Source organism: Eschrichtius robustus, chromosome 6 (assembly GCF_028021215.1).
Source record: "Eschrichtius robustus isolate mEscRob2 chromosome 6, mEscRob2.pri, whole genome shotgun sequence".
In the NCBI taxonomy this organism is placed as follows: Eukaryota; Metazoa; Chordata; class Mammalia; order Artiodactyla; family Eschrichtiidae; genus Eschrichtius; species Eschrichtius robustus.
Window position 1 is genome coordinate 79,540,096 of NC_090829.1, and position 19,402 is coordinate 79,559,497.

General features: G+C 37.7%; 2 protein-coding genes across 5 annotated transcripts in view; one reads left to right on the forward strand and one right to left on the reverse strand.

The window, feature by feature from the left end:
• The window catches only part of POLQ (DNA polymerase theta), a 114,136-nt gene extending 112,356 nt beyond the window's left edge, over nt 1-1,780 (forward strand). For both annotated transcript variants that reach the window (XM_068546652.1, XM_068546653.1), the window contains 2 exons: nt 200-315; nt 760-1,780. In XM_068546652.1, the coding sequence (XP_068402753.1) occupies nt 200-315; nt 760-873 (230 nt within the window). In that variant the 3' untranslated portion in view covers nt 874-1,780. The remainder of the gene's footprint in view (nt 1-199; nt 316-759) is intronic.
• Nucleotides 1,781-17,431: 15,651 nt separating this feature from the next.
• The window catches only part of STXBP5L (syntaxin binding protein 5L), a 359,862-nt gene continuing 357,891 nt past the window's right edge, over nt 17,432-19,402 (reverse strand). For all 3 annotated transcript variants that reach the window (XM_068546656.1, XM_068546655.1, XM_068546657.1), the window contains 2 exons: nt 18,053-18,273; nt 17,432-17,473 (listed from right to left, as the gene is read on the reverse strand). In XM_068546656.1, the coding sequence (XP_068402757.1) occupies nt 17,432-17,473; nt 18,053-18,273 (263 nt within the window). The remainder of the gene's footprint in view (nt 17,474-18,052; nt 18,274-19,402) is intronic.

A 19,402-nucleotide genomic window follows, 5' to 3' on the forward strand; every position in this document is an offset into this window, starting at 1 on the left:
GGAGGAGGTAGGTGGAGATTTGAGCTTACCTGATAGGTGGGCTAGGTGGCAACCAGCAATTAGTTATTTTCTTGATAGCTCCAAATTTTGTGTGTTTTAATCTCTTAATTATAATTTCCCAAAATCTCTCTTAATAAAAAAAAAACTCCCATAGCACAGTGACATGCTGATCAGTTTTGCTACTTTTTTCATGGGGTAGGATTGTTACCAAAGAGAAAACTACAAGGGATGTTCTGTCCCATCAGAGGAGGCTTCTTCATCCTTCAACTCCATGATGAACTCTTATATGAAGTGGCAGAAGAGGATGTTGTTCAGGTATTTTTGCAGTGTTCATGTCCATTCTATAGAAAGCTGAGACACTGTAGGTCAGGCTAAGATGCATGAGATTTCTGGAACCCTTCCCTAGCCCCAGGATGGCTATAGAAAAGTAGAATCCTTAAGGGTAGAGAAAGAGCTAAGAGTGCTCAGCTTTAAACTCATTTTAAAAGAAATCCCTGATGCAGGGATATTTTTGTCTGCGAGAAGTTAGATGAGAATTTGGAGTCTTGCCCTGAGGATTTCGAAGCTCTGAGCATTCTAGTGAACCTGGCAGAGCTGCTTGTCAGTGCAGACTAGTGTGGGATGCCTGGCTCTTTTCCAATTTAGAGTTTTAAGCACCATGAGGTAAAGAGCTCCAGTCTGGTTTATCACCTCAGTGGGTGGGCTGGCAGACATTCTTTGATTGGGCAGAGTTTGTTAACCTCTTTTTTTTCTTTGTAGGTAGCTCAGATTGTCAAGAATGAAATGGAGAGTGCCATAAAACTCTCTGTGAAACTGAAAGTGAAAGTGAAAATAGGTGCCAGCTGGGGAGAGCTGAAGGACTTTGATGTGTGATTGTAGGGAAACCTGGTGTAGGTACAATCACATGGAAAGAATAGAGATTACCCTTTCACCTACTTCATGAAAACAGAAACCCTCAAGTTTTGATGAACTTATGATAGTAATTTTATAGTGAGAGTTTCAAAACATATATGAGTTTATTTTCTGTAGTATGAAAAAACTTTTTGAGGCAAAATATCAAGTTTAATGTTTAATATCAAGTTTAATTCGCTCTCAAAGAGTATCTATGAAATTGTCTTTTATAGTTTACTGTGGCTCTAAACAGTTTCAGAACACATGCTTGAAATACGTACTTAGCACTTTGGATCTTCATCTGTCTGGTTGAGCATGAAGAAAATGAAACTGCTGTCTCAGGGTCATTTTCATCCCAACCAGGATTCAGACACTGGTGATACAGACCCCTGAAGGAGCCAGAGGCAGATAAGGATTTGGTTTCACATAAACCACCAGGGTTAGGTGTTGTGTGTGATTTTCATCCAGTATCGGTGTAAGACTTCTGAAGTGGTATTTTTAAATAGCACTGGCTAGTAAATTAGGAATTCTATAAAGTCGTAAGACTTGGTATGGATGTAGTCTAGGAATGGATTTTCATGAATTGCCATTTCTTCTTCCTTTCCCTCTCCCAATTCATGCAATGAATATATTTCCAATACTTAGGTATTATAAAACAAGCTACACCTCTTCCAGAGGTATTCTGATCTTAAGATCACATGTTTATACTGCAGTTTAATATAGCACTGCCAGAGAAGGAAAACACCCCCTCACCAGTCCCTCAGTGCCTCTTTCTCTGTGGCATGGTGAGAATACTCATGCTGAAAGATTGTACTTTATAATCCCAGTCAGAGGTGAATAACTGACTTTTTTTTGCTGTTTTAATAAAATTAACTTATGAGAAACTTTATACCAGCAGTTCAGTTTTTAAAATTGTGTTTGGTCTAAGTATCAGAAGCCTGTGTATCCATTTACTTATTCTATAGTTTGCTCAACAGTGTACACATAGGAAGTGTTTATTATATTCTTAATCAGTGATCAAAGAGCTCTTTTATGTTTATTCATCAGAATTTTAAAAGACAGTTGCTTTATAAACAAAGTGTAATACACTATTAGTAGTTGGATATTAGTGCACAAGATCCTCAGATATTTTGGTGCTTGGGGGAAGTGGCAGAAGACGACAGCGGTAAGAGGGAAGTTATATCATTATTTCTCGAATTTTTTCTATATTCACCTGTACAACGTTTCTCAGAAAAGTTGCAGTGCTGTTAGTATTCTGGTGGCCTTAGGAATCCAGCACAAGAGAAACCTCAAGCTATTTACATGAGTGTTCTCTAAATATGAGCGCAGACATATAGATCACTTCCACCTCATCTTCTGCAGCCATGGCTCTGCATGTGTGGTTACATGCATTTTCTCATCCTTTTTGACCTATCAGCTGGGCTTAAAACAGGCACTCCTTGCTTTGCATGATTCAGTTATGAAAAAATTCCAGTTACCATGGTTTACTTAAATAACACTAGTGTCCATACAACACAATTCAAATTTCAGTCAACATGGTATATTAACTTAATAATCGCATAAAGTTCAAACTTCAATGGTAGCTCTTCAGTCTACAAATCACTATGTTAGTAACAGATGCCCTTTCTTGTAGGCAGAATAATGCACCTCCCCTCCCCAAATGTTCACATCCTCATCCCCAAAACCTGTGAACATTTTCGTCACATGGCAAAAGGAACATTGCTGATGTGATTAAGTTAGAGATCATGAAATGGGGAGATTATCTGGGTGGTTCCAATATGAACACAAGGGTCCTTATGAGAGGCAGGCAGATGGTCAGAGTCGGAGGAGGAAATGTGACGATGGAAAGAGTGAGATTGAGGTTTGAAGATGCTGCACTGCTGACTTTAAAGATGGAAGAAGGAGCCATGAGCCAAGGAATGCAGACAGCCTCTAAAAACTGGAAAAGGCAATGGAATGTACAGCCTCCAGAAGGGACACAGCCCTGGCAGCACCTTGATTTTAGCCCGATAAGATCATATTGGACTTCTGACCTTCAGAACTGTAAGATAATAATTTGTGTTTTTGTTTGTTTTTCAGTTTTATTGAGATACAATTGACATACAGCACTGTATAAGTTTGTGTACAACATAATGACATATATTGCGAAATGATTTCTACTATAATTTTAGTTAGCATCCATCATCTCATTAGATACAAAAACGTTCTTTTTCCTTGTGATGAGAACTTTTAGGATCTACTCTCTTAGCAACTTTCAAATATACTGTCCAGTAGTGTTAACTATAGTCTTCGTGCTGTGCATTACATCCCTATTTTCTATATATAAAATCATGTGATCTGCAAATAGAGACAATTTTGCTTCTTCCTTTCCAATTTAGAAGCTGTTTATTTCTTTTTCTTGGCTGATTTCTAGTATAGGACTTCCAGTACTATTTTTTTTTTTTATAAATTTATTTATTTATCTATTTATTTTTGGCTGTTGCGTCTTTGTTGCTGTGCACGGGCTTTCTCTAGTTGCGGTGAGCGGGGGCTACTCTTCATTGTGCTGCGTGGGCTTCTCATTGCGGTGGCTTCTCTATTATGGAGCACAGGCTCTAGGTGTGTGGGCTTCAGTAGTTGTGGCATGCAGGCTCAGTAGTTGTGGGGCATGGGCTTAGTTGCTCCATGGCATGTGGGATCTTCCTGGACCAGGGCTTTGACCCGTGTCCCCTGCATTGGCAGGTGGATTCTTAACCACTGTGCCACCAGGGAAGCCCCCTTCCAGTACTGGTTTTTCTTTGTTTGTTTGTTTTTTTAATTAATATATTTATTTTTGACTGTGTTGGGTCTTCGTTTCTGTGCGAGGGCTTTCTCTAGTTGCAGCAAGTGGGGGCCACTCTTCATCGCAGTGTGCGGGCCTCTCACTATCGCGGCCTCTCTTGTGGAGCACAGGCTCCAGACGCGCAGGCTCAGTAGTTGTGGCTCACGGGCCCAGCTGCTCCGTGGCATGTGGGATCTTCCCAGACCAGGGCTCAAACCCGTGTCCCCTGCATTGGCAGGCAGATTCTCAACCACTGCGCCACCAGGGAAGCCCCTCCAGTACTGTTTTTAACAGGAGTGGTTGAGAGTTGGCACACTTGTCTTATTCCAAATCTTAGAGGAAAAGCTTTTAACCTTTCACCATTGAGCATGATGTTAGCTTTGGGCTTGTCATATGTGGCCTTTATTCTGTTGAGGTACATTCCTTCTATACCTAATTTATTAAGAGTTTTTATTATGAATAGATGTTGAATATTGTCAAATGCTTTTTCTGCATCTATTGAGATGATTGTATTTTTATCCTTCATTCTGTTAACTTGGTGTATCACACTTATTGATTTGCAAATGTTGAAATATCCTTGCATCCCAGGTATAAATTTCAGTTGATGATGGAGTATAATCCCTTTAATGTGCTGTTGAATTCAGTCTGCTAGTATTTTGTTGAGGATATTTGCATCTGGGTATATCAGTGATATTGGCTTGTAATTTTCTTCTCTTGTAGTGTCCTTTTCTGGCTTTGGTATCAGGGTAATGCTGACCTCATAAAATGAGTTTGGAAGTGTTCCCTTCTCTTTGATTTTTTTCGAAGACTTTGAGAGGGATTGGCATTAATTTTTCCCTAAATGTTTGGTAAAATTCACCAGTGAAGTCATCTGGTTCTGGGCTTTTGTTTGTTGGGAGGTTTTTTTTATTACTGAATCAGTATCCTTGCTAGTAATTTCTCTGTCCAAATTTTCTAATTTTCATGATTCAGTCTTGGTAGGTTTTATGTTTCTAGTAGTTTTTCCATTTCTTTAGATTGCCCAGTTTGTTGGAATATAGTCGTTCATAGTAGCCTCTTATGATCCTTTGTGTTTCTGTGGTATCATTTGTAATGTCTCCTCTTTCATTTATAATTTTGTTGATTTGGGTCCTCTTTTTTCCTTGGTTAGTGTAACTGAAGATTTGTCAGTTTTGTTTATCTTTTTAAGGAACCAATTCTTAGTTTTGTTAATCTTTTCTATTCCTGTTTTCTATTTCATTTATTTCTGCTCTAATCTTTATTATTTACTTTCTTCTGCTAAATTTGGGCTTAGTTTGCGCTTCCTTTTCTAGTTTCTTGAGCTGTAGAGTTAGGTTGATTATTTGAGATCTTGGGTTTTTTTTCTTTAATTAAAAAATACTTTATTGCTAAAAAATGCTGACCATCATCTGAGCCTTCAGCAAACTGTAATCTTTTTGCAATGGTAATATCAAAGATCATTGATCACAGATCACCATAACAAATATAATCATAATGAAAAAGTTGGAAATATTGGGAGAATTACCAAAATGTGACACAGAGACACAAAATGAGTAAATGCTATTGGATAAATGGTGTCGATAGACTTGCTTGGCACAGGGTTGCCACAAACCTTTAATTTGTAAAATACACAATATTTGTGAGTTTGTCTTGTTTCTTAACGTAGGCATTTTTTGCTGTGAACTTCTCTCTTAGAACTGCTTTTACTGCATCTCATACATCTTGATAAATTGTGTTTCCTTTTTCATTTTTCTCAAGCTTCTCTTTTATTTCCCCTTTAATTTCTTCTTTGATCCATTGGTTGTTCAGGAAAGTATTGTTTAATTTCCTTGTAATTGTGAGTTTTCCAGTTTTTCTCCTGTTGCTGATTTCTAGTTTCTATACCATTGTGGTCATAGGAGGTATTTGGTATAATTTCAGTCTTGTTGAATTTGCTAAGACTTGTTTTGTGGCCCAACCTATGGTCTATCCTAGAAAATGTTCCATCTGTGCTTGAGAAGTGTGTATATTTTGCTGTTGTTGGAAAGAAAGTCCTGTATATGGCTGTTAGAGCCATTTGATCAATAGTGTTGTTCAAATTCGCTCTTTCTTTAATGATTCTCTTTTTGGATGAGAATCCATTGTTGAGAGTGGGGTATTAATGTCCCCAACTATATTTGTATTACTGTTTATTTCTCCATTCAGTTCTGTTAGTTTCTGCTAACATATATAGGTGCTCCAATACTGGATGCATAAATATTTACAATTGTTATATCCTCTTGATGAACTGACCTCTTTATCATTATATAATAATCATTTTTTTGTCATTTTTACGTTAAAGTCTATTTTGTCTGCTATAAGTCTAGATACCCCCTGCTTTTTTTTGGGGGGTGGGGAGCGTTTATCATTTGCTTGACGTATCTTTTTCCATCCCTTTACTGTTAGTCTGTGTGTGTCTTTAGGGCTACAGTGAGGGTCATGTCGTGCTCTTTTTTTTTTTAATCCATTCATGTTTTGATTGGATAATTTAATCCATCAAAGTAATTATTGCACCCAGATGCTTTCTGGTTGGGCAGGACTGGGAGCTACACTGAACAGTGAGTGGAGCTATGATTCTGCTCCCTTGCCTGGATGGGGAGGGTGGAGGGTGAGGGGAGGCAGACCAGGCTCCAGGGTGGGTAGGGGTATTTGTTTGAGGTCCCAAGTCAGGCAGACCTGCACCTTGCTGAGTTCCCTGGTCAGACTGCAGCACTGTCTTGGCTATGCTGATGAGCTAAGCCACTAGTTGGGACTACTACCTGGGCGTTGTAAGTAGGACCTGGGTCTGCAAGATCTGAGTGCTGGTTGTTGCAGGCCTCTCACCCCTTCTTCATCACAGTCTGATTCTCAGAGGTCAAGCCCTGCAGATTCCCTTGTTATCCTCATAAGGCAAGACCCCAGTGGGACTCCCAAGAAGGGACCCAAAACACTGGAAGAGCTGGATGTCCACTGGGATCTCTTTTCCCACTGGAAGAACTGTAAGTTCAGGGGAGACCCATGCTGTGCTGGCCTGGGGGAGAGGCAGTGTGGTCAGCATGTAGCAGCTCCTCTCATCCTTCTAACGTGGTCTGTCTCAGTCTCTGTGGTGCAGGGGATGCTTCAGTCTCACCCCGCATTCTAGGATTTTCTCAGTGGTGTCTTGTCCATGAATAGTTGTTAGTTGTTCTTGTGAGGAGGAGTGAAGTTGGGAATGACCTATGTCACCATCTTGGTGATGTCACCCCTAAATTTGTGTTGTTTTAAGCCAGTAAGTTTGTAGTCCTTTGTTATAGCAGTAATAGGAAACTAATACACATGGTGAGTTACCAATTGCATCATTTCTTTCCAAGTCTGTCCATGACTGGTCACTGTACATCTGTCATTCACTTTACAAACAGACAATAAAGCATGTAGCAGTGTTGACTCCTGGTCTCCCAGTGTTAAATCCATGTGACATTTTATAAAAATGGTTAACCAGAAGAGGAAATTGGCTAATTAAGATGCAGGTGCACCAGAGAAATGAAAAATGACAGCAGTATGAAGTGAAATTCAAATTGGATGTAGAGTTATATAAGAAATAGTTGACTGTCGAAGTATTGACACTGATGCCATTCTAGATACTCTAGATATGCAACTTGAAAAACCTAGAAGGCAAAATTATCAACATAAATGAGGGAAATGGTTGTGACAAAGAGGATGAAGATATCCTAGAGGAAGCGATTCCAGCAAAAATCTTTGTTATTTATTAACCTCCAAATTAACTGTAATTCCAATCAAAGTCTCAACAGGAATTTTTTTTTTTGAGATAGATAATATACTAAAATTCAGCTAGAGAAAAAAACTCAATACCTATTAAACTAAACTAAAAAAGATCAATATTAGGACATATTATAAAGATTGTAGTAATTTAATTATTTGATAAGGACCTAGAAATAGACAAATAGATTACTTGGGCAGACTAAAAATTTAGAAAACAGACTTAGGTGTATATGGGAAATGATTTAAATGTCACTTCAAATGAGAGGTGAAAGGATAAGTTATTTAAAAATAGGGATGTAATGATATGTTTTCCATTTGTCAAAATATGAAGACTCCAGATGGATTAAAGGCTTAAATATAAAAAATAAAACTGTGAAAGTAAAGAAGATATGAGAGTTTATTATTTTATAGATGTAAAGGCCTTTAAAACAAAGTTCAAAAATCATAAAGCTAAAAGATGATAAAATTTGACTACATTAAAAGAAAAAAATCCTCAATATGAAAAAGTGATGACATCAAGATACTGAACAGCCTAATCCAGGAGAAGGGCATAGATAACCCCAGAGGGATCCATAGCCTAGATGAGACTGAGTTAGCAAGTGAGACCACAGGGCCCTGCCCCAAACAAGAGAGCAAGGCACACATTCACTAAGTGTGCTTTAGCACAAATCAGTGAAGGGTGCTCAAGTGTCTCAAACAGACCCGCCACTGTTATAGAGGGAATCACAGAGGACTCAGAGTGAAGCACAAGGACCAGGACCCTTCTTCCTTTACACCGAGGTCATATAAGCCTTCCTCTAAACCCAGAAACCAATCATCTTTAGGAAGACTCAAAAATAAGGAAAAAGCAGTTATAAAAAATAACTACACTAATTTCCAGAGTTATACTAAAAATCAATAATAGATAACCTGTGTTAAAGAGTCTGACTCCATCTCTTGATGTTTGCTGACAAGTTTCAAGCCTCACCCTCTCTTTTCCCCTTCAGCCCCATGTCTGGGTGAACTGAGAAGAAAGCCTGAGTGCTCCCCTCTTTCCAGTGCAGCCTCTCTCTGCAAATGCTGGTCCACCCCCAATCACAATAAAAACCCTGAGCCAGTCTCTTTACCTGTGCTCTCAAGCCATTTTAGAGCACTTTGAGTGCTACTCTCCTCTCCCCAGAAAGCCTCTTTATGTCAATAGTAAATCTTTTTTGTGTCCTCCTAGGGTGTGTGTATGTGTCATTAGTCTTAATATCCGAACCAAATTTTGGGTAGGGTGTCTAGTCTACTTCTGTAGGATTACCACAACAGAACTATTAAGAGAACATAATAAAAAATTACGAACAGACAAGTCACAAAAGAGGGGGTAAGAACGTAAACACAAAAAGGTGTTCAATTTCACTAATCAGGAAAAATAAAAACAAGATGCCATTTTCACCTTTCAGATTGAGAAAAAATTAATATTGAGAATGGGCAAAGATGTAGGGCAACAGTAGCTCTCATACACTGGTGAAGAATAGTTTAATTGGCAACATCTATGTAAGAGGTTTAAACCAGCACACCCTTTGACTGAATTCCACAGTATCTTCCCTGGAGAAACACTTGCAGATATGCTAAATGCATGTGCAACAATGTTCATTCACTGCAGTCTTGTTTGTAATATCGAGGGATTGGGAAATATCTAAATGTTTACTAGTAGAGTAATAGTAACAAATTATGCTTTATTGACACCATGCAATAATATAAGTAAGTTAAAAAGAATGAATGATGTTTGAAGTACTGACCTGGAAAGGTATCTAAGACACAGTAAGTATTTGAATAAGCAAGTTGCAGCATGGAAAAATGTTTGGAAGGAAACAAACCAATAACTAGTACAGATAAGGAGGTGACCAAGGGAAATTGCACTTTTATCTTGTCTAAATTTATTATTTGGTGTCACTACAAATATGTATTCATGTATTATATGTGTAATTAAAACACATTTTTGAAAGAAAAATTTTAAATAATGTTTGGATTCCCAGACCAGCTCAGAAGACTACTCTTTAATCCATAAAACAGCTGTTCATTTGCTGTGAAAGGTAGAAGACAATGTTTTTGAAATGCAAGTAAATCAACAAAATTGAAAGTACTTTTTATTTTTATAATTTTATTTTGAAATAATTTCAAACCTAAATAAAAGTTTCAAGAATAGTACAAACATTCCCACTTAAGTGGGAAACCACACTTAAGTTTTGTGATTTGGGCCAATTATGTCTTATATAGCAAACGGGTCCAATTCCAGATCATGTGTTGCACCCACTTGTCACGTCTCCTTAAATCTGGAACATCCATCTTTCCTCTACTTTCATGACCTTGGAAAGTTGGAATACAAGGTAGTCATTTATAGAATGTCTCTCAGTTTGGTTTTATTCAATATTTCCATATTGTTCATTTTTGGCAGAATTATCACAGAGGTGATGCTGTGTTCTTTTCATTACATGCTGTCAGATGGCACATGATTGTTCCCCTACTGGTGATGGTAACATCGATCACCTGATTAAAATAGTGTCTGCCAGGTTTCTCCAGTGTAAAATTATTTACATATATATGTGTGTGTGTGTGTGTGTATATATGGTGATTAATAAGTACTTTTTGTGAAGATACTTTGAGACTATGTAAATATCCTATTCCTCTATCCCACTTTAACCCACTAGTTTTAGCATCCACTGGTATTTGTTGCCCATACTATCACTACAGTGGTTGCCAAAGAGAAATTTGAAAATTCCATCCACATTTGTTGGTTGACATTCTGCAGTAAAGAAGAGCTTTCTCTTTTCCTAATTAATCAGTTAATTAATTGACTCCTAATTAATTAATTCCTAATTAATTGACATTAGTCAATGTGGACTCATGAGTTCCTACTTTTTTCAATTCCTATCATTACTTTTTGATCCAAATTATCCCTGATTTGGCCTGTATATTCCTTTTCAAGCTGACTTCTGTGTCCTTTTGACACATCCCCATGATTCTTTGAATATTTTCTGGCACAAAAACATGCTTCACCCTTGAAATCAGCTATTTCTTCAAGGAGCCCCAGTTCCTTTTAGCAGAGAAAAGTGTTTAGAAATAAAAATCTAGGCACTAGGTATGCTCCTTTTTCCTCGGGTGTTGCTCCTAGTCCTCTTGGTGTTCGGAATTAGGATATGCATGTGTACAACACACACACACACTTTGTTATGTCATATGTATGTGTGTGTATGTGTATATAGAAAACTCATACTGACAGTTCAAATTCTAGTCCAGTGCTACAGAGGTTATTCTTTCCCTTTTACTTGTTCTTCTCCATCAGTGAGAAACCTGCCTCCTGCCTCCTCAGTGTATTCACCCAATTGCTCAGTCCCTAATCTCCTGACCTGCTGGGCTGGCTTCTGCCCTGTTCCACTGCCTCCCTCACACAGGCACCACTACTGACCACCTGAGGGCTGACCCAGCCCTTCGCTCCAGCTCTGTCCTCCTAGGGGCTGTCCCTCTCACCCTGCTCCAGTGCAGTCCCTACATGGGGCTGTGGTCAGAACTTGCTCAGGTTGGTTGACTTTTGGACTGAATGAATGGAAAAAGAAAAGAGGGAGGGAGAGAAGGAAGGAAAAAAGTCAAATCAGTATTTTAAACACTGAATTACAGATACGTGAAGCCTGAGTGATTGTAATTCAAAGAGGGTGAGGAAGTAAATGGATCCTTTTGAGAAAATTCTGAAGGGGAGACTGGGTATTTGGATTTTTAAAGAGTCTATCTTAATAGTTTTACTTTAAATCAGAAAACATTCTTTAGCCTAGGGTTGGTTCGGTTTTTTTCCCCATTTTTATATCGAACCGAAACTAGGAGGGAAATGGTGGTGGTGGGAAATTTTTTCTGAAATACTTAGACAGCATTTGGAAGAGTAAGAGTAGTTGGCCAAGGCCACAGTGGAGGTAAATATAAAGAAAGCGTGTGAAGAGGAATTAACCATGCAGCCGAAAGCCAGAGGAGCAGAAGAGCGCAGGCTTTCTGGGGGACTTTTGCAGGTGCTGGTTAATATATGTTCGTAATAACCAGTAGGTGGTGGTGTAAGCCCATAATAGTTTATTTTTTTGCCTGCATGGGATTAAAGTCTGAACTTTAAAAAAGTGAGGAAGTAGGTATGAATGTTGAATTTGTAAGTACATCTTATTTATTTCTACCATTTTAGATTAATAAACTAGTAAAATCTTTCAGTTTGGGGAACTTATGTTTAGTTTTTTTTTTCCCTTTCTCTATTTTAGTTCAAATACATATGCTGTACATCGCTCCCCCACCCACCTCCCCTTTTTAAAACAATTTTAGTTTGCAAAACCATAGTTCACACTGTTGCAAATGAGGGTCTTACCTCTGTCCATATTTAATCTTGGCAACAATCATTAGTGGTGTATGATATAACATAAGAGAGCATCTATGTACAAACATATACAATTTTATTGATATCTCTACAGACTACAAGAATTTTAAGTATAGTCACAATTGCTGAGTGCAACAGAAAAATAGTAATTTGTCATTTTCTGAAAAGATGCAAAAATTCTGAAGATGAAAGAAAGATACATCAATGATGTCATCTGTTTCTTATTTCCTAGAATAAAACATCACATAATTAAGTACTAAAAATTATAGGTTATTAGAGATTTTGATCCTGTGCACACTTGTCCATAACTACCACCTAGTTTATTTTCTGGCTTTGCAGTTGAGAAGGATGGGCCAATACCAGAGGGGAGCAGTGTGAGAGGAGAGAACTCTCCTGTTTTCTCATTGACTAGTATTGCCTTGGATAGGCGGACTCTCCCTTTTTTGAAGGTGAAATCACTCTTTCAGGGCACTGGAGGCCACATAGTCAGCTGCAGGCATTCTTCTCCCTTTAAACACATGTCCAGTAACTAAGAAAATAAATCCAAACTCCTTTGCCCTGAGAGCAAAGACAACAATCAAAAAGGGAGAGTTGCTCTCCCTTCTTGCTAAGATCAAGTCCAATAAAATATAGCTATGGCAGAACAGGTACCTGGTACCCATGTCTCCTCCAAATGAAGAATGAGTAATAAATTTGGACCTGATTTGGTAAATGATTGTTTTGAGAATTTCTACTATCCAACTATTGAGAATTAGTTTTCCACTTTGCGTTGCATGGTATTGAATTTCTTATGATATCTTTGGTGTCTGGTGATGTCACATGTATAAGGCAATTGAAACCTACATGTTTGAATTGGAATAATTGGTGGCCAGTCATATAGGAGAAAATCACAAAGACAGAGATATTAAGAATTAATGGGGCACTGCCTGGTCAGAAATTTATACAGAACATTTGTTTTGGGCTGCGACACAGAATAAATATCAATCTGGCCAATATCTCCAATATCTTGCTTTCCTTGACCCCTCAGAAGTGGGGCTTAGACACCAGTCAGGGTAAACAAATGTGTCTTCCTTAGTAGTAGTTATCAACCTTGGCTGGACATCAGAACTATCTTGGAGGCTTTCAAAAATACTGATGTTTGGTTCCCACTCTGAAAGATTTTGGTGTAACTGGGAATATTAGAAGCGCCTTAGGTGATGCTTATGCACAGCCAAAGTTGAGAATCACTTCCCTACATAAATGTATAAATAGACCAACTGTGCCTCGGTTCCTCATCAAAGCTTCATTATGCTTCACTCTGGCTCCCATGTCCCTCTTTGCCCCAGCCCGCTTGTACCAAATTGCATTTCCTCTTCTTTCCTAAGTCAGACCTTTCCTATTTTGAATTTTGTCCTTTCAGGGCTATGTTGTCTGCACATATATACAATAAACTTCTACAGCCATGCTTCCTGGAATGGTGCAATCCAAATACATGACCTACTGGCAAGTATTTCTGGCCCCTGGAGCAGTGTGTCTGTGAAACAGTAACTGGTCACAAGTGGGGTTGGGGCTACAGAGGACATAGGTGAAGAAGCTGTGAAGGCTACCACGTTTCTCCTGATGCAAAGAGCAGGCCTCGCAGAAACGTCTGACTCCTTTTGGCATTGCCCTCTCAGAACAAAAGTGGTCAAGTTACAATGCCTTCCCATGGAGACAGGCTATAATCACACAGATACTCCTGGGTTGTCCCAATGACCCTAAACCAATGAGAGGGCTTTTAGCTTACTCTTCTAAATCTGCTTCATTTTTCCCTTCTGCCAAACATTTTAAAACCAAGTATCTCAAAGAGCTAATCCTAATCTTCTTCAACCAACCTTGGGCATAATCTTGATTTTCCTCTTCCTTCCTCAAAGCCATGGTGATCCCTTAATGCAGATAACAGACACATGGTTCACATTTTAAAAAAGGACTCCAACAGTAAACTTTTTCCTTTACAATCCCTTAAGATCTTTGAGTACTAGAGACTTGGATTCTGATTTATTAACTGGAGAATCATTCAAATGCTATATGAAAGATTTGAAAACTTATCTTTATGACTGAATTATCAGAAAACATCTCACTCAGTTCTGTCACCATCCTTCCAAAGTTAGTCAGATAATGACTGTGATGATGACGGGCACTAAGTCTGGGTCTCAATGAAGTGTAGAGAGCAGAGCTGGTAGTACTGCTTTTGCAGGGGATTAAAATAAATGATAAATCAATCATCCATCCCTCCAAACTCCAAGGTTAATGGATGATTTCTTGGTAGGGATTATTGCTTGCATTATTAGAACCAGGAAAAAAAAATACCTCTAGCCTCATGATGAATTATAATGCTAAAGGCCCATTTTCTCCTGGGACACTAAGAAGGGCTTATCTCTTCAGGGAGTCATAATGAGATATGGTCAACTTGTAGAGAGACTGTGATTTGCAAGCCTTATCTTCTGATGTCACCTTAAGCAGACAAAATGTAATTTTGATGACAACTAAGGCTCAGAGTCATTTTCTCTATCATTGTTCAAGTTACTAGGAGTATTTTTCTTATGTTCCAAGATAGAGGCAAGACATTTAAATAGTAGAGAAGAGGGATGTAAAGTATTACATGGATCAACAGTACTCCTTTTCCAAAGATGATGATGATGGTAAGATGGTGGGGTGTGTGTGTGTGTGTGTGCGCATGCTAAGGTCAGTGCCACAGAACAGAAGTGTTCAAAGAGAAAAATCACGTCCATATTAGATTCTTGTTATTGCTATCTCTGAATTAGAAAAATAATTTTGATACAGTAAAACCTCATTAATTTGTATTCCACTAATCAGGAGTTTGTGGGATGAAGTTACCCTTACATTAAGAAAGGGTTTATAAAAACAATATTGAAAGACAAAAAGAACCTATTCTTTTCAAGCATTTCAGAAGCACCTTACTTCCAATTGACGTGCCAATTATAAACTTTTGATCTATTCATTAAAGCCAGTTTTAAGCACTTCTGTGAAATGCTATTTTGTCCTTTCTGGTATTTTTTCTGTATGCTTTAAAATATTCTGTAATTGTTATCTTTCAGTGATTCATGTAAGCTTTCCCCAAAATAGTATTTTATTGCATACGAACCACACATGTAATTTTGGGTATAATAATTTGTTACTGTGTACTAACGATGTTTAATTTTATACAAGACATATTACATATTCACATTTAATCTGTCTCCAAATGATGTAGAACAGTGGCTCTCAACTGGGGGTAATTTTGTCAATGGCTGGAGATATTTTTGATTGTCATTTTGGGGCGGGTGGGAGTGGGGGTCGGCTACTGGCATCTAGTGGAGAGAGGCCAGGGGTGCTGCTAAACATCTGCAGTGCAAAGGACAGTGCCACATAACAAAGAATTTCCTGTTAATGGTGCCATTGTTGAGAAACCCTGATGTAGAACAAGTTAAGTCATATCCTATTGGGGCTTTAGAGATAGTCATTGAATTTAATGCCACTTTGGACTTTATTTCATTGTTTCTAAAATAAACCAATATTTTACTCTTTTAGTTTTTTTTAACTATAGAAATGATAAAGTATTTGTTCAGAAAATCAGAAAACTGGGTCCTTGAAACTGATGGTACAAATAGTGTACTGCAATTTGGCTACCAGTGTTTTCCAAATCCTGGTCTCAAGTGTCTTCAGTATTTTTACTATATAATTTTATGTATCATGTTTGTATTTCCAAGTCAGGTTCTGTTACCCTAAGGCTGTTCACAGGAGTCTGGAGAGATTCATAGAAAGGCTTTTTTGAGAAATCAGGAGAATTCAAGAACTCTGAGAAATGCTATCCTGGTATACATTTTCTGACTCTTTCCTCCATCTCTTTTCAAAGATTACTCTTCTCAAAGATTAATTTGTTCTTCTCAAAATTACTGAGAACATTTGAAGGAAGTGCCACTTTAAACAAATTCACTAAAAATTTAAAAACAAAAAACAAGCAGAAATACTATTTTTGATTACTCAAATAGCCTGGACTTCAGGAAAATGGTGAATTCTTAAGAAATACAATGTGAGTCTGATAAGACCTTGATTAATTAAAATTCAATGAGCCAAACCCATTAATTTTCTTAAAAAAGATTCTTTTTGAAAGAACAACATACATATTATAGGATGGGTCCCAGAATCTGCATATGTTCATTTCCTAAGACTTTTGACTTCCAGAATCATATTAAATGATGGTAGCAGACATCTTTATTTTGTTTGCCTCTACTAGCTCTCTGTTGAGTTATAATAGATCATCTTTTATCATGTTAAGGATATTCTTTATTCCATTTTTAAAAGAGCTTTTAATAAGGAATAGGTATTTGGTATCTGTTGACATAATCCTGTGGCTTACATTATTTAGCCTGTTGAGTGACAAAATTTCTGTTGTCCATAATGGTGACTAAAGCCACTATAGCAAAAACACCACCACTTCATAACAATTTTCAGTAGTAAGTATTGAACCAAAAAGTAATTTCTAATGAAAGCCCTTGTTAATCAGAAATGTCAGAATCCCTTTCCTAAAACATTAACTGAGGTTTTACTGAATCAGACTAAAGAGAATGACCAGTTTGGTCTGTGAGTGTCAGGCTGCAAGAGCACCTTTGAATTGAAGACCCCACTGGGACTGAACAGTAATATACTGTGTAATTGGCAGACAAGGATACAAATGGAGCATTAAAAATATATCACTTTAGAAACTGAAACCAGAGTGTGTGAAATCAGTTCTCAAAGCTAACTGCATTGTTCCTGTAAGTCTAGTTTCCCCAAACCTATTGTCAACTCCCCTGCAGAGTATAAGCCAGGCTGAAAAAATGCTTCGAGGTGACCCAACCCTGCACGGTTTGTGACTAAAAATAGCAACTTGTTCTGAAGGTGATAGAAATGGCTATAATTGTGTTAGGAATAATTTACTGTACTGGCAATATTTGATTATGACCAAGAACTGCGAATAATGTAAAATATTATGGAGAGAGAAGAACGTTAATCAGACTCTTGCCATAAGAATTCAATAATGTCCTAGTATAATGAAAGTTATAGATGAAAAGAAAACTCTGGTTTTGTTTGTTTTTTCAGTTGGGTATTCAAATGTACTTGAAATGCACTGATATCTTCTAACACAGATTTTTTAAAATTGTCAGGTGTGGTCCAATTTATAAAAATAGTTTACCATAAATCTTTTTTTCTTCGGTCACAACATGCTTTTTTTTTTCTTTTCCTCTTAAGATGTTAATTTATCATGCAAAAATTTTTTTCATTAAGTGCATTAATGCTTTTTGTTTGTACAGGATTTTTTCAAATCAGGACTCTCCGTAGTTCCTAAATGTAAATCCTTAGCAAACAACATACCAAGATGATAGCTCCATTCCACGTGGGAAGAGGCAAATTCAGCCATATCTTGGGGTTTTAACCAGGGTTCCAGCCTTTGGGTTGTACAGTGTCTCTGATAAGTCTCCCTTATGATAACTTCAGATGGACTGTAATGGAACATTTTGTGGAAGAAACTTCTAGCAGTTGAATAGTGATGCTGGGAATAAATTTGGTTTCCCTGAATAATGGTTTCTCAAAGCAGTCATAGCTTCTTTAGAAGTTTAGAATTGGTACCATTTCTTATCCTTATATTTCAGCATTAACTGCAAAGAAAAAATAGTCACCATAAGATGTTAAAAATTATTTAAAAGTGCTAATCAAAGCAAGCTCATATTGAGCTAATCATGCATATCAAAATCTCAAAACTTATAAGACTTCTTTTATTTTTTGAAATAAAGTGCATATAGAAAGATTTTTTTAAAAAACCAATCAAGCTCTAAAGAGTTGCCTGACAGGAAATGATTTTTAATGATTGAGACAAAAAGGGGTGTGTGGATCCCAGCCTTTACTGCCCCCTCACACCTTGTTGGGGGAGATCATGTAATCAACCTAAGTACCTTTTTAGCAGCTGATGCACAATATAGACCCAGTGTACCAGAACCAGTGGATAATTTTCCTTTAAGTCATCCTCTAAGGTAAAGAAGTATCAATATAGTATTAAAAAAACACTTTTCTCTCCCCAGTATGAGGGGAGTTATAATACTTATAATGAGATCCCGGTTACCTAGGCTCTCACACAGGATTACTTTCAGTGGCATCACTGGTTAGGCTTTCTTTTGCAGGACCTAAATGTTTAAAGTTATTACTGTATGAAGATGCCTTTATTTACTTAGGCAGTTTACCTCATGTGCATGTTTGGAAAATGCTTCTGCACTGGTCATCATGCCTGCAGTTTTCTCTTCCAGCTCTCCTAGCCTCTGTCCTCTCTCATCAAGTGCGATCCGTGCACGAGTCAGCTCTCCCATCACCCCTCCGGCAGCACCTTTCATCCCTTCTATACCACCTGGTCCAGGAATGTGCTGTGCGAGGCTGCGTGATGCTTTTCCTGCTGAAGCTTCCCCAACTGGGAGTTCAAGCCATAGCAATTTAAAACATTCTGTCAGTAATTCAAGTAATTATAGTCAAGTTTATCACCAAAGTACTTACATTGAATTCTACTGTCATAGTTCTCATGAAGAGACATATTTGTTCCTATCATAGATCTGTATTTGCAGATGTTAGCATTAACCCAAGAAAAATGCCTATGAAAGAGACTGAGGGAGATATTGGTACCATAATATGCCTTATTGTGTGTGTGTGTGTGTGTGTGTGTGTGTGTGTGAGGGGGTGTTCCATACAATTTGGCATAATTGCATTTCTTGACATTGCTGAGTTGGGATGCTCACAATTTTATTGTGACCTCATATTTAACCCATATTAGTGTCTGTTCTAATCTCAGGCCTGATCATTTATTTAAATTTCTGCCCAAGTTGGCATTCCAATCTTCTGTATTCATCTTGCTGTCAGTCTTTGTAGGCCTCAGTTGTCGTTTTTCAAAAATCTGTGTGTGTGTGTATGTAAATACTAGAGAATGGGGTATATGCATGATGGGCATTAATAAACATTTGTAGGACCTTTATTACTTTATAAAAGACTAAAAATTTCCCCATCATTTACAAAGCGCAGTTTCACTTAATTTTAATGAAGTAACTTTTAAATATTGAAAAACAGCTATCTTAGTAAAAATTTAGTGAGAATTCCCAAGGATATAACATTAGGAATGGAATCTAGATCAATTTTTAAAAAAATAAGAGCCTTATTGAGGTAAAATTCACATATCATAAAATTCACCCCCCCCCCCGCTTCTTTTTAAATTTTTGGCCATGCTGCACAGCTTGCGGGATCTTAGTTCCCAGACCAGGGATCGAACTCCTGGCCCCGGCAGTGAAAGCTCCAAGTCCTAACCACTGGACTGCCAGGGGATTCCCAAAACTCACCCTTTTTAAGTGTACAATTCAGTGGTTTTTAGCATATTCACAGATTTGTGCAACTATCACCACTATCTAATTTTAGAACATTTTCATCACCCCAAAAAGAAAACTCTGTACCCATTAGCAGTCCCTTTCTAGTCCCTCCTTGCCTCAGTCCCTGGCAACTATTAATTTACTTTCTGTCTCTATGGATTTGTCTATTCAGAACATTTTGTATAAAAG